At 40.6% G+C, this 14,174-nt stretch overlaps 1 protein-coding gene, 1 long non-coding RNA gene and 1 other non-coding gene across 5 annotated transcripts in view; 1 reads left to right on the top strand and 2 right to left on the bottom strand.

Annotated features, from left to right (window-relative positions):
- Positions 1-62: 62 nt before the first annotated feature.
- Positions 63-14,174, top strand: part of CDC123 (cell division cycle 123) — a 58,905-nt gene continuing 44,793 nt past the window's right edge. For all 3 annotated transcript variants that reach the window (XM_054507364.2, XM_045874428.3, XM_045874427.3), the window contains exons 1-2: positions 63-196; positions 4,409-4,480. In XM_054507364.2, coding sequence (XP_054363339.1) covers positions 123-196; positions 4,409-4,480 — 146 coding nt within the window. In that variant the 5' untranslated portion in view covers positions 63-122. The remainder of the gene's footprint in view (positions 197-4,408; positions 4,481-14,174) is intronic.
- Positions 1,376-3,889, bottom strand: LOC129045813 (uncharacterized). The gene is made up of 3 exons (XR_008506058.1): positions 3,718-3,889; positions 2,481-2,951; positions 1,376-1,667 (listed from the first exon to the last, which is right to left on the bottom strand). It is a non-coding gene; the product is annotated as an uncharacterized LOC129045813 (long non-coding RNA).
- Positions 8,909-9,031, bottom strand: LOC123845161 (U6atac minor spliceosomal RNA). The gene has a single exon (XR_006790994.1). It is a non-coding gene; the product is annotated as a U6atac minor spliceosomal RNA (small nuclear RNA).

The raw sequence follows: 14,174 nt of genomic DNA, 5'->3' as shown, positions 1-14,174 counted from the left end.
GGACCGGAAGAGTCCTTGAGCCAAAATAGCTCGGCGGGTACTTCCGGGACGGGAGACCTGGGTTCCGGGAGGGTGCTGGAAGGAGAGGGAGAGGCGGCGGCGGCGGCGGCGGCAGCTGGAGGATGAAGAAGGAGCATGTGCTGCACTGTCAGTTCTCCGCCTGGTATCCACTGTTCCGAAGCCTTACCATCAAGAGGTAAGACAGGAGGGGTTACGTCGGGCCGATAGGCAAAAGGGAACTGCGACATTTTGGGCGAGTCCTAGCTCCATCCAAAAAAAAAAAAAAAAAAAAAATTAAATAAAAAAATGCAGGCCTTATAGCGATTGGATGGGAGGGCCAGTGCCGAGATTTCGACTTCCTAGTGGTATTTCAGTGGGGGGGGATTAATGAAGTCGATCCTTGTTTTCTGTGCCTCGTGTTGCGTTCGGGGGGGGGGGTGCTAAGGGAGGCAGAAGGGCATGTCGTGGTACAGTGAAGGTCAGAGGCGGGGTGACTGGGGGATTAAGCTAGTTCAAGGCTTGGGGGTTCACCATCACTGCTTTTAGAATTGCCAGAGAGAGGACGTGATCAGGAGAACTAGGTAGTCTGGACTTTGCCACTGACCCCGGTGGACTTAATTGCTTTCAGTCGCTGTGAAATGAGAACAGTGATACAGACCCTGCCTGAAATCCTATTGCGAAGCTCCCATATGATAGTGTGCATGGAAAGCGTTAGTGTAGTTATATATTGTTAGGGTTGGTAACGTACTGTGAGAGGAAGCCATTCCTGGAAAAGGAATAGAACAGTATTTGTTTTCTATCTCTCTGGCCTACAACAGGGAATCCGTCCCTGGTTTGCAGGTCAAACAGAGGAGTAACTGTTTCATCCTTCACGGGGTCACTCAAGGTAATAGAGGCAAGGCAGCTAGGAGAATACCCCCAAATGTTCAACAGCAATCATGACATCTGGAGAATGATGAAGGAGTAGGCTTTCACTCACTAAGAGGGATAAATCAAAGAACTGCATATTCATGAACAGGATTTTCTGTATTTTGTCCCGTCACCCTTTAGGCCTAGATTATCACGTATTTAGGTATCAACTGTCCTTTTCTCATTTTGTCCTCTTGGTGCAGGGTGTGAATACAGAGAGGGAAATGGTTTTGAAATCCTGAGGGATTGGAAGAGCATAAGGAGATTTATTCAGAGGGCAGTTCTTTTCCATCCTGTTAATTCATACATAGAATCTGCTTTTAGTTGGAGGTTAGAGCAGCTCAAAGGAAGATAGATCATCCTTGCATTTGAAGGTGGTTGAAGTCACACCAAAATAAAAGGAAGAGCTTCAACAGCAGCAGCGGACAGTACATCCTAACATAGAAGTTATCTTTCCTTAGGATATTCCAGTCTTACCTTATGTAGTTGAGATAGGCTTTGGGTCTGAGATGATGCTAGAGTTATTTGTGTTGGTGTAAGAGAAGGTATATTGTGAACCTGCCAGACATTTCACACTGTTCACTTGAACTGCAATCTGTGCAGGTGCCTTTTGCAACCTCTCGCATAGTTTTCCTTTGCCTTCAGCAGTAGAGCACAATGGTTAAGAATTAGATTCTGGAATCAGGGCCATCTGCCTGGCTTTGAATTTTGGTTCCACCAGCATCTTGAGCAAATTGCTTAATCTCTCTAAGCCCCATCTGGAAATTTGAGAAAATAATAGGATTGTCATGGGAATTAAATGAGATAAAACATTTAAAATGCTTGTCACAGTTTCTGGCATGTAGTAGACATACGGAAATGCTGCTTGTTGTTACATTTTGGATTTAATCAAAGCTACTTTGAAGCACAATAATTTTAGAATGTGTACCATTCATTGGAAGCTGAGAATGAAAAATAAACCAGGAGGTGGGATTTTCTGAACAGTCTACAACTAAACTGTGTGGCCTGAAACTGTTCTTTACTCTGTCTTTAAACTCTTTCTTCAGTCTGTTTAGTTCTGTGGTGATATCACTGGAACCTCACATATGACAGGATATCCCTCCATCATCTGGGCCAATCTGGTGGGGTTGTATTAGCTTTGTCATTGTCATTGTCAGCTTTAATGCTGAGATCATATTCTTGTTATTGAGTCAGCATTATTTTCCAGTGTTTATTAATCATGGGTCAGAGATGATTAGGTGGGGAAGAATACAAGTTTACTTTTTGACAAGTCCTAGAACTTTGACTCGGGCTTAAGAATCATGAGCTAGATGACTTTGGGCCCCTTTACTTTTCTAAATCTGTTACTTTCCTCAAACATAAAGGCTATATTAAGTAATCTTTTAAAGCCTGTTTTTACCTTTAAAATTGTATTAGAATAACTTGTCTCTATGTGCATAATTATATTCACTTGAATTGGATATGGAATGGGATGTTGAATATATAAGATATTGAATAGGATATAGAATGGGATAGGTACTTCATCATTTAATTCTTTTACATCCGTCAGTCAGGCCTCATTGGATTCTTACCTGCACTTGGATTTCAGCGACCGATTTAAGCCCTTCTCTGACGGCCTCGTTAACTTTGTGTAAAGCTTGCCTGGCGATGACTTGTTTATGGCCTCAGTCTTTCAGGCACGGTTCCTCCTTCTGAATTTTGGTAGCACTTGGTACATCCTCACCTGGGACAGCATTTAACATGTTGTACTATGATTTTTTCTTTTGTATTTTTTCCCCCGTCATAGGCTTTGAGTTTGTAATGGAATCACTTTGGTATCCTCCTTGACTTACATAACGTAATGCACGATATCCTCATTAGGATGACTTCATAACTGGGACTGTAGAACTCAGTGACTGATGAGAAGTAAGCAGAATCTAACTTGACGTCAGCTAATATCTTTTAAGAGTTGAAGACCCTCCAGTAGGAAGAATATGCAAAGAATTCAGAATAGAATCCAACAGTAAACAGATGTTTTGAATCCAGTCAAGGGGTGATGTAACCTGGAGGGAAAGTACAGATTCAGAATCAGACTTGAGAATTAGTGTAACTCAAAAACAAGGGACGTGGACTCTGAAATCATTGATTTGGGGCTTAGAGACATGACTAAGGAAAGAGGGCTCCGTGTGTTCTCATCGTGGTGAGGAAAACCACCCTAGATGTCTGGGAACTGGCATCCCTGCCAGCATTTTCAGGCTCAGGCCCCTGAGAAGATAAACTTCAAAAATTCTCTTGGAGAATGAATAAGAAATTTTTTCAAGGTTTTAGGTAGTATTGGAATGCGTGCAAAAACTTGAGATTGACTGCACTTACGGTTTAGTTTGCTGGCTCCATTACGAGGTAAATATTTGGGAAGTCTTGTTTGTGATTAGACAATTGACATATTTAAAAATAAAATTGAATAGATTCTTTTGATAAAAGAGTTAAAAATTTTAGAGCAACTTTTAAGTTTCAAAGGCTCACTTGAAATTGGTTAAAATTTAGCAGATTTACAAATAGAGTAGTAAGATCTGGTGGTTGACCTTAAAGGCCTGAAGGACTAGGCTTTTGAATGTAAAATTGTAAATTTGATAGATCAGCTATTAGTCTTTAAAACTGAAATAGCCCATGAATAATGTTTTCTGTGCACAAAAACCATTTTTAATATGCCAGAAAATTAGATGATGCATAAGTCGATGACATTCTCTTGACTCTGTGAAAGCAGGCCATCATTTCTTTTCACTTTTTAAAGAATATATGCCTCAAAATAATAGCATTGCTTTTACGTACCTGTGGCAGAATCGCTTGATGATTTATTATTACAGAGTAAAAAAACAAATGATCCCATGAGATTTTGAAGTGACTTTCAGTTATGGCTTTGCCATCCCTTAATTATCTGAAACAAAGTAAACTAAAGCAGCTTTATAGCTCTAGCAGTCAGTTGAACGGAAGACCACCAAAACACACCCCAGAGACATCATGAATTCTTAGCCTTTTGTGCTCATTGGCAAACAAAGAATGGTTTCCAGATCTTAAGTCTGCCTCTGCCCTCTATCTTAGAAGATGGTCAGATGCTGTTTCTGCTTAGTTTGCTACATTTCCTGTGTTGCTGCAAATATCTGCTGGTGTCTGATTTCTTAAAGACACAGGTACTCACTCAAAATTCTCTTGCGCTAATGCCTTTCATGCTCTAATTTCAGTATGGTCCTTTGTAGTTGGCTCGTTTTGTGTCTTTACCATGACTGTGGTAATACATGAGCCAAAGTTTAGTTTACCACAGGATTTATTCATATTAATTCTAATTTTTAATGTGCTACTACCAAATGTACATCATTAACATTTCCCATTTTATATTAAAAATAAAGGGAACAAGTGTTTAAAAAATTAATTGAGTTTGGATTTTTTTCTCTCTGCTTATGGTTGGTCTTTTAGAATGATGCCTTTTTGGTAAATGCCTTTTTTTTTTTTTTTTTTTTTTAAGTGTCATTCTTCCACTTCCTCAGAATGTGAAGGATTATTTACTCGACGATGGAACTCTGGTGGTTTCAGGAAGGTAAAGTATACCAGAAAAAATTCTTGAAACTTTATCATGAAGAAATGTTGTGATGATTGAATCTCAGTGATTACCATGTAAAATAAATACATTAGCTTTGGAACCATTCTCTCTCGTTTTTTTTTTTTAAATATTTATTTGACAGAGAGACACAGTGAGAGAGGGAACACAAGCAGGGGGAGTGGGAGAGGGAGAAGTAGGCTTCCCACTGAGCAGGGAGCCCGATGCAGGGCTCGATCCCAGGACCCCAGAATCATGACCTGAGCAGAAGGCAGACACTTAACGACTGAGCCACCCAGGCACCGCCCATTTTCTCCCGTTTTTTTTCCTAGCTAAAATTATGTCCTGATCTTTGTCCTCTATTTCTTGTCAATGCTGAATTTATAAGATTCAGAATTGGGTACTTCCTCCTCTCGTAGTCACTGGTTATGAAATTGGGCAGTTCCTGTCATCTTTTCCTTGAGAAAATAGGTATGATAATAACTCTACTGTCTGGAGGTAGGGAGAGGGTGGCAGGGGGAGGAGGGCATGGTATGATCCTTTGAGATCCTTCACCTTTTTTTTTAAGTTTATTTAAGTAATCTCTGTACCCAGTGTGGGGCTCAAACTCATGACCCTGAGATCAAAAGTTGCATGGTCTTCTGACCGAGCCAGCCAGGTGCCCCAAAATACTTCAGCTTTTAAGATAAAAATTAATTGTCCGTTAAAAACAGACAGCTTCACTAGGTGTATTATGTAATTCCTTAACTTTTTCTTCTCCGTGGTTAACCCTACCTCTGCCTTCTCTGTTCATGTAGTTCCTCTGTTCATAAAGGGAAAACATTGCTATGCTTCAGTCTTTTTAGTGCAAACTTGAAGAAATTTAAGAATCATAGAATTTAATGAAGTTCCTATTTTTTCATTCAGGTTTCTGCTCAGAGTTCATGTCACCTAAGTGCTCATCCCTCACGTGCCTTTCTAAAATAGCCTAACAGGAACCCTTGCTGTACTGTACTCCATTTTTGTAGGATTCTAGGTTGGAAATCATTTTCCCTTGGAATTATTAGAAAAATTTTTTATTATGGTAAAATACACATAGTGCAAGATATACTATCTTAATTACCTTTTAAGTGTACGGCTCAGTGGTACTAAGTACATTTATAATGTTGTGCAACCATCACCACCGTCCACCTCCAGAACTCTGTTCATCTTGTAAAACTGAAACTCGGTCCCCATGGAAACACTGGCTCCCCATTCCTCCTCCCCCTAGCCCCTGGCCACCACCGTTCTACTTTCTGTGCCTGTGATTTTGAGTACTCTTAGTACCTCATATGAGTGGAAGTGTGCAGTATTTGTCCTTTTATGACCAGCTTTATTTCACCAGCATGATATCATTGGGGTTTGTCCATGTTGTGGCGTGTGTCAGTTTCCTTCCTTTTAGCTGAATACTGCTCCGCGGTATGAGTGGGCACATTTTGGTGCTGTACTCTTCACCCCCTTGCCTCACTTCATTTTTCTGCATAATACTTCTTTCCATCTGACATAATTCCCATAACTGTCCAGGTATTAGAATGCCGGCTTCATGAAACTGGGACTTAGACAGTTTTGTTCCTAGCTTTTGGAGCAATGCCTGACACATAAGAGGTGCCTGATAGACATTTGTTGGATGAAGGAACTTAGAAATGTAATTAGAATTGTATATGTTTTCAATAACACTAATTTTTTTAAAGATGTATTTTTATTTTAGAGAGAGAGAGTGCGTGAGTGGGGGGGCAGAGGGAGAGGGGGAGAGAGTCTTAAACAGACTTCACGTTGAGCAGAGAGCCTGATGTGGGCCTTGATCTCACAACCCTGAAATCATGACCTGAGCTGAAATCAAGAGTCAGACGCTTAACCAACTGAGCCACCCAGGTGCTCCACAGTAACGCTAATTTTAAAACCCTCCCCGCTTTTCTTGTCATGCATTTTCTGTGTAGCTTTCTGGATTATATTTCTGTTTTTGGTATTCTCAGCCTCATAATAACTTGAAAATTATTAATGGAGAGCCTCATTAACTTGGAATAACTGCAGGATAAGTAAACAGAATAGTCAGCCAAGACTCAACTTTGGGATACTTAAAGACATAATTTTATTCTCAAAAAAAAACAATAATGAGGTCATATAAATGGGTCTATAAAGAAAATAATTTCTAACATTAGAAAGTACTGTAAGCATACTGAAGAGCCCCTGTGGTGGTTTTCATTGGCCAGATGTTTGTGGGAGCTTGTGGCCGGTCCTGTTAAATACTGTTGAACAGCTCTGTGGGGCACTCTGCTTCACAGGGATGTACCGATCAGAGAGGGACCCAGCCCTTTTGGAGTTGATGGTTCAGCTTCCTATTTTGTGGGAGTTGATACAGCATAGTGCTGGTCCTCTAGTCCCACTGCCTACTGTCAGATCATATCTTTGTAATTTCTCGTGTTCTGTGCCTCATTTTCTCTGTCTGTCTGTAAATGGGGTGACTGATGTCCTAGAACTTACCTTGGGTTGTTACATAGATGAAAAGAGATCATGTGTAAAATGTCTCACCCAATACTGTTATTGTATGCAATTAGGAAACATTAACTGCACTCACCATCATCATGGATCTCAGTCTGAATATTAAACAAGCACACCAGTAAAGGTGTAAGTGAAAATTGTGATGAGACATTAAATCACTGGGGGTGGGCTGGCTAAGGATTGCAGGGAATACCCGGAAGAAGTAACTTAAAAGCGTCTCTGAGACAGGAAGTTTGGGTGGAAGGTAGTCAGGTGAAGGGTGGAGGGAGGAATCTTCAGGCTGAGGGAACAGCATTAAGGAGGGCTCTGAGGCATGGAAGGTCTTGACCTGCAGGACACTACAAGGGAGTCATGTGGCTGGAGTGTGGAGGGCTGAATGGTGAAGAGTTGGTTGCTGCCATGGGGGAGGTGGTAAGAGGGTGTGTGGGAGTTCTGTTAAAGATCCTAGAATTTATTCTGAGGTCGGTGGGAGTGCATTGAAGAGCTCTGAGCAAGAGAGTGACTTGAGCAGATTTCAGGTTTTGAACTAGGACTGGTTGCCATGTAGATACTGAAGACCAGTTAGGGGGATACTGCATTGGATCCAATGTGAACTGACAGTGGCTTGACCTATGGTGGTGACCCTGGAGGGGGAGAAGTGAATGGATTTGAGATGTCTTGGAGCTGCACCTTCAGAACTTGGTGACAGAGAAGGAGGTGGTAAGAATCACCCTCTCATTTCCGGCTGAACAGCTAGATGAATGAAGATGTCATTTGCTCAGGCTGAGAAAAGCCTTTGATTTGAAAAGGGTAGTAATTTTTTAAAATTAATTAATTAATTTAAGATTTTATTAATAAGCATGAACGAGAGCAAGCACAAGCAGGGGGAGTGGCAGGCAGAGGGAGAAACAGGCTCCTCACTGAGCAAGGAGCCCGATGTGGGACTCGATCCCAGGACCCCGGGATCATGACCTGAGCCAAAGGCAGACGCTTAACCGACTGAGCCACCCAGGCATCCCTGAAAAGGGTAGTAGTTTTAGATTGGATTCCTTTTTTGGTTAAAAACTTGAAAATTATAGGTGTAATTTAAATGAGGGACATTTACAAAATGCACAGATCCTGAGTGTAACGTTTGGTGAGTTTTGATAAATACATATACCTGTTTCATCACCTCTTCCATAAAAAATACCAAACATTTCCATTCCCCAGGAAAATCCCTGCTGCACCTTTTTGGCCGATGCTGCCTACCTCCCCCCGCCCCACCCCAGACAAACACTGATCTGATTTATATCTCCATACCTTAGTTCTGCCAGTTCTAGGACTTCATGTTAAGTGAAATTGTATAGTATGTGTTCTTTTGTGTCTGGCTGCTTTAACTTCACATAATGCTTTTGGGATTCATCTGTGTTGCTGTGTTTCATTGCTAAGTAGCTTTCTTCAAATGCGTCTTCTTTTTTTCTTTTAAAGATTTTATTTTTAAGTAATCTCTACCTACTCGAACTTAAAACCCTGAGATCAAGAGTCCTATGCTCCACCGACTGAGCCAGCCAGGTGCCCCTAAATGTGTGTTTTTAAAGCTCAGTGTTTGTGTTTTGTGTGTGGACTTGGTTGTGTATCCCTCTTAGTATATTCCTTGCTATCCTAATCTTTTTTTTTCTTAGAGTCAATGGTATTTTATTTTATATTGTTTTATTATTTTATTTTATTTATGAATATTTATTTTTTTTAAAGTTTTTATTCGAATTCCAGTTAACATACAGTGTAATATTAGTTTTAGGTGTATAGTATAGCGATTCAACACTTCCATACATCACCCGGTGCCCATCATGACAAGTGCGCTCCTTAATCCCCATCACCTAGTTCACCCATCCCTCACCCACCTCCCCTCTGGTAACCATCAGTTTGTTCTCTATTGTTAAGAGTCTGTTTCTTGAAAAAAGATGGTTAGATGCCTCAAAGTAGGTGGCAGTGCCTTAACCATATGTGTGTTGTTAGGCCTGAGAGTCTCTTCCATCCTTGTAAAGGGGAATGCTAACCTCTCAGTTCATACAACACTTGCTATCTTAATCTGTTTGACCTTCCAGTGAAGAGTGGGCGAATAAAAAAATAAGATGAGAAGACCCTATGGAGCTTTAATTTACCCAAAAATAATGTCATTTAACCTAATCTAAGCGGATATTAGTTAACAATTTTGGTTGGTGTGACTTTAGAGAACAAAACAACCTCCAAGTGATTAAAATCTAGACTCACTAGTCACAGTATCAGTCATCACTTATTGATCAACAGAGCAAGTTACCCTACAGATAACAGCACAATCCTATTCTAGATTTCGTATCAGCAATAGGACTCACGGCCTTGGATCAGGACATCCTAATGGTTTTCATTTGTTCAGCAATTGAAGTCCTACATAATCTGAGTTCAGGCCAGAGTAATCCAGGTTGGTTCCTATCAGTAATTTCTCCCTGAGTTCAGATAGTAACAGGTGAATGAGTGTGTATTTCAAATATTATTTATAGAGTACCATAACTGCATCTATTAGTATGTGAACATTTTAGCTCCATATGGAATATTTCCCTGCATCAAAGAATACAGTATTATAGTTACAGATAAGTAGAGTGGAGTTAATGAATTAGAGTTACTGAATATTCTTTTTATTGTGAGTGGACCAGTAGTGAACTACTACTTGTTATTTGTAGATATTGAGATAGAGCAATTAAGCATCTTTCCTTAGCGTAGACTCTGGGAATATGTATGACTTGGTTTTGTTTGGTAAGATAAATTCTGAAATGGTAGGGAGTGGGAGCAATATGAATGCTTAGAATTCCATCATGTGTAAAATTGCCCCCACCTCATTTTTAATTATCAAAGTAATACTTCCTCATTATGGTAAACTTGAAAACCACAGAAAATATAAAGAAGCTGAAAAAAATCACTTATAGTTCCACCACCTTAAAAGCAAATGCTGTTCAAATATTGGCACATCTTCTCTAGTCTTTTTAAATATGTTTTTAGTCTAAGTTAAGAGCATATTACATGTATGATTTTTTATTCTTTTATCATTGAAACCATAGCATAATTTTTCCATGTTTTTAAAATGGAAAATTTTTAAATTATTTTTAATAACTGCTTAATTTTCATGTTTATGTACTTGTTACTACTGATCTAATTTCATAGTTTTTGGACATTTAGGTCATTTACAGCTTTACTGAAAAGTAACTTTTCAGTGAACATATTTGCATGGAACACTGAGATTATTTCTATGCAATAAGAATCCCAGGCCCTAGTCACAGGGCAAAGGTTATAAAAATTTTTAAGACTCTTGACCAGGGGATGCCTGGGTGGCTGTCAGTTAAGCATGTGCCTTCAGTTTAGGTCATGATCCCAGGGTTCTGGGATCCAGCCCTGCATCAGGCTCCCTGCTCAGCAGGGGTCTGCTTCTGCCTCTCCCTCTGCCCTTTCCCCTGCTCGTGTCCCCGCTCTTTCTCTCAAATAAATAAATAAAATCTTAAAAAAAAAAAAAAAGACATTTGACCAGCATTGCCAAATAGCTTTCACTAACCATTGTACCAGTTTATGCTCTCAACACTAATGTATTAGGGTCTGTATCTCAGAAAGTGAAATTCTTAATTAAATGCTTTCCTCTAGGTTTCCAAGTTAGTTGTTACAACAAAGAAATTAAAAGGCAGACCAAGGGGGCACCTGGGTGGCTCAGTCATTAAGCATCTGCCTTCAGCTCAGGTCATGATCTCAGGGTCCTGGGATCAAGCCCCGCATCAGGCTCCCTGCTCAGCGGGAAGCCTGCTTCTCCCTCTCCCACTCCCCCTGGTTGTGTTCCCTCTCTTGCTGTGTCTCTCTCTGTCAAATAAATAAATAAAATCTTAAAAAAAAAAAAAAAAGGCAGACCAAGCCTCTGAATATAATTTCTTCAGTTTCATCTCCCATGAAGTGAATGTGGCCTTTTATCTCCTTAACCTGCCATCCAGCACTCCCTGTGTTTGCTCCCTGGGTCAGTTGGGGTGATTTTGGTCTCAAGTAATAGAAGATCTGCTGTGCTCCAAGTGTTTGTGTGGCCCCCAAATTCATATGTTGAAATCCTAACCCCCAAAGATACTGGGTATTAGAAGGCAGGATCTTTGGGAGGTGATAAGGTCATGAGGGCAGAGGCTTCATTGAATGGTCTTTATGCCCTATAAAAGGTGCCCCAGAGAACTCCCTTGCCCCTTCTGCCATGTAAGGACACAGCAAGAAGGTGGCCAGACCCCGGAAGAGGGCTGTCACCAGCACCTACCCTGCTGGCACCCTGATCTTGGACTTCTAGGCTCCAGAACTGTGAGACACAAATTCCTGTTTATACCTGGTGTATGTTATTTTGTTAGAGTAGCCCAGACAAAGACAGTGTCCGGTTTTAAACATGGCTTAAATAAGGAGGCAAATAACTTATTTCATAAGGAGCCCTAAGGCATGACAGTTATGGTATAGTAGTTCAGGGATGCTAGGACTCAAAATCAGCTTCTCTGTGAATTTCCTGGTTTTCCTCTCCAGTGTCCAGGTTCTCCATAGTCGGTTCAAAATCATGTCCTCACACTATCATATCCAGAGATCCTGTTTCATGTCCCTCTTTAAGAGCAGGACAAACTTTCTCAGGAGCTCTCTCGCCCTTGTTGGTCAGGGGCGGGTCCCTCACGGGCAAGGGGGATGGAATAGCCATGGGTGGTAGATTAGTCTGTATGTACTGTCGTGGCTGGGGGAGAAGTCCATAAGGCACAGGGCACTTAGTTTCTGAACACATTGGAGGTTTTATTAACAGAGAAATGGGGAAGTGGCTATTGGGGTCTGCCATAGCTCTCGATTCTTCATGCCTGATCTCCCATTACCTCCACATAGAGGACATTTTGTTCACTCCAGACTTTCAGTTCTATAAGGTGTCTTGTTTACACTTATAACTTAAACAGAGTCTGGGCTCAATAAGTATTTGTTGAATGAGTGAACGAATGAACATGATTCCTTCACTCTTTTCCATGGCGGCCTAAATGGAGTCAGATGAATAGTACAGACTAAGGATGATAACTGGATTTATCTTGTTTGCCAGCTCAGATCTACTGGTAATGGTTTTTTGGAGTGGTGTGTTGAGAACGGTTCTGAGGCTGTATCCAGGGCTCAATGAGAAAGAATGCTTGATTCGATTATTATTGCCTACAGTGGGTATGGGAAAAGAGGTTGGTAGCATGCGTTTCTGGTATAGACGGTGACTCATTTTATTGCACATTATTGGGTGTGTCCCACCCTCATGAGGTGGGTGCTGAGTGTGCTACAGAAATAACGAGATGGGTGGGATATCCTGCCCGGGGAGTCCCTGTTTGTAGCCAAGTCAAAGATGTAAATAAATAGAAGCTGTTTTTTTTGGAATAAAAGCATCCGTTATTCTGATAATGTTTTTGAAGTTTAAATAATCAGTGGGGTGATTGAGGAAGTTTTTATGGTAGAGGTGATATTGGAACTGGGCTCACAGGTTGGATCTGACTCAGGTGGTCTGACTCACTGCTTCCAGGAACTAATCTTTACTTGTCCCTTTCTGATCCCGAGTTTGTTCTTTCCTGACCTGTCTCCCTTAAGGCAGAATAATAATAGACGCCAGCTATAAAACCCATGTTAGGTATGTTCATGATTTGAATCTTCATGACTGTAGAACTGCTGCCACTATCCTGGTTTTATAGATGGGATAATGGGGCACAGCTCTTGACTGATAGTGCTGGAACGGACACACTCAAGCTCTGTCTGCCTCCAAAAGCCAGTGCTCTTAAGGTTTCCCATCGCTCTTAATGTTCCAGCTCTGTGCGAATGTGATACAGGAAATGTAGAATATTTTAAATATTAGCATCATACTTCGCCAATTCAGTCCTCAGTTTTCAGAGATACACCTTAGAAAGCCAGTCTAGTAAACTTGCAAATTTATACTCTCCATCACTTATGGTGACCAGGTTTTGGGACGTACCTTGCAGTAGGCACTGCAATAAATTCTTCTGAAGAGCTGTATGGATACACTGGCTATAAATATGATTTAAAAAATGTATTTCATTATACTAACAAAGTGATACATTTTCAAGTTCATTGTGTGCCTTTTGTATTATAAGGTTAAATAAGCCATATTAAAGATAACCATGTTGTATGTAAAAATATGTGGTATTGGGGTGGGAGGGATGGGGCGGCTGGGTGATAGACATTGGAGAGGGTATGTGCTATGGTGAGCGCTGTGAATTGTGTGAGACTGTTGAATCACAGACCTGCACCTCTGAAACAAATAATAAATTATATGTTAAAAAAAAAGAAGATAGCAGGAAGGGAAAAATGAAGGGGGGAATCGTAGGGGGAGACAAACCATGAGAGACTATGGACTGTGAGAAACAAACTGAGGGTTCTAGAGGGGAGGGGGGTGGGGGATGGGTTAGCCTGGTGATGGGTATTAAGGAGGGCACGTACTGCATGGAGCACTGGGTGTTATACACAAACAATGAATCATGGAACACTACATCCAAAACTAATGATGTAATAATGTATGGTGATTAATATAACATAGTAAAAAAATAAAAAAAAATATGTGGTATTTAAAGAGAGATGCAAGAGAAAGAAAGGCTAGCTCCTTGGACAGGGATTCACAAGTGACAGTGTGTTAGTATTATCACAGTGTCTGGTTCTTAGCTTCATGGATCTGGCAAGTCAGTTCTTTAGGAGTGCAAAGGGTTGATAAAAATTTAGGAACTGGGGTGCCTGGTTGGCTCAGTCGGTAGAGCATGCGACTCTTGATCTCGGGGTTGTGAGTTCAAGCCCCACACTGGGTGTAGAGATTACTTTAAAAAAAGAAAATTTAGGGAACTAATTGATACGTGTTAACCAGAATTACACCAGATTGATTAATTGAATGATTGACAAGTCAGTGTGTCAATTTCTTGATTTATAGAGGAGGATATGCCTTTCCAGTGATTGCTACTGTAACACTTACCATATAATACACCCTCAACAGATTTGAAAGGAGCTTCTGTCTGTAGCTTTGTATTTCTTAACAATATACTTACACTAATTATTTCTTAATATTATCTCCACCTTAGATATTATTTCTTGACTGTGTGTTATAGTATTTGAAGATTTAGTTCTTATGCAGTCTCTTCTCTTCATTACAGTTTTTGGTTAAATCAGTAGTCCG

Source organism: Mirounga angustirostris, unplaced genomic scaffold (assembly GCF_029215605.1).
Source record: "Mirounga angustirostris isolate CCGP_5_RB_7025 unplaced genomic scaffold, mMirAng1.0.hap1 SCAF_5, whole genome shotgun sequence".
NCBI classification, from domain to species: domain Eukaryota; kingdom Metazoa; phylum Chordata; class Mammalia; order Carnivora; family Phocidae; genus Mirounga; species Mirounga angustirostris.
This window is presented reverse-complemented; position numbering and strand designations above follow the sequence as displayed.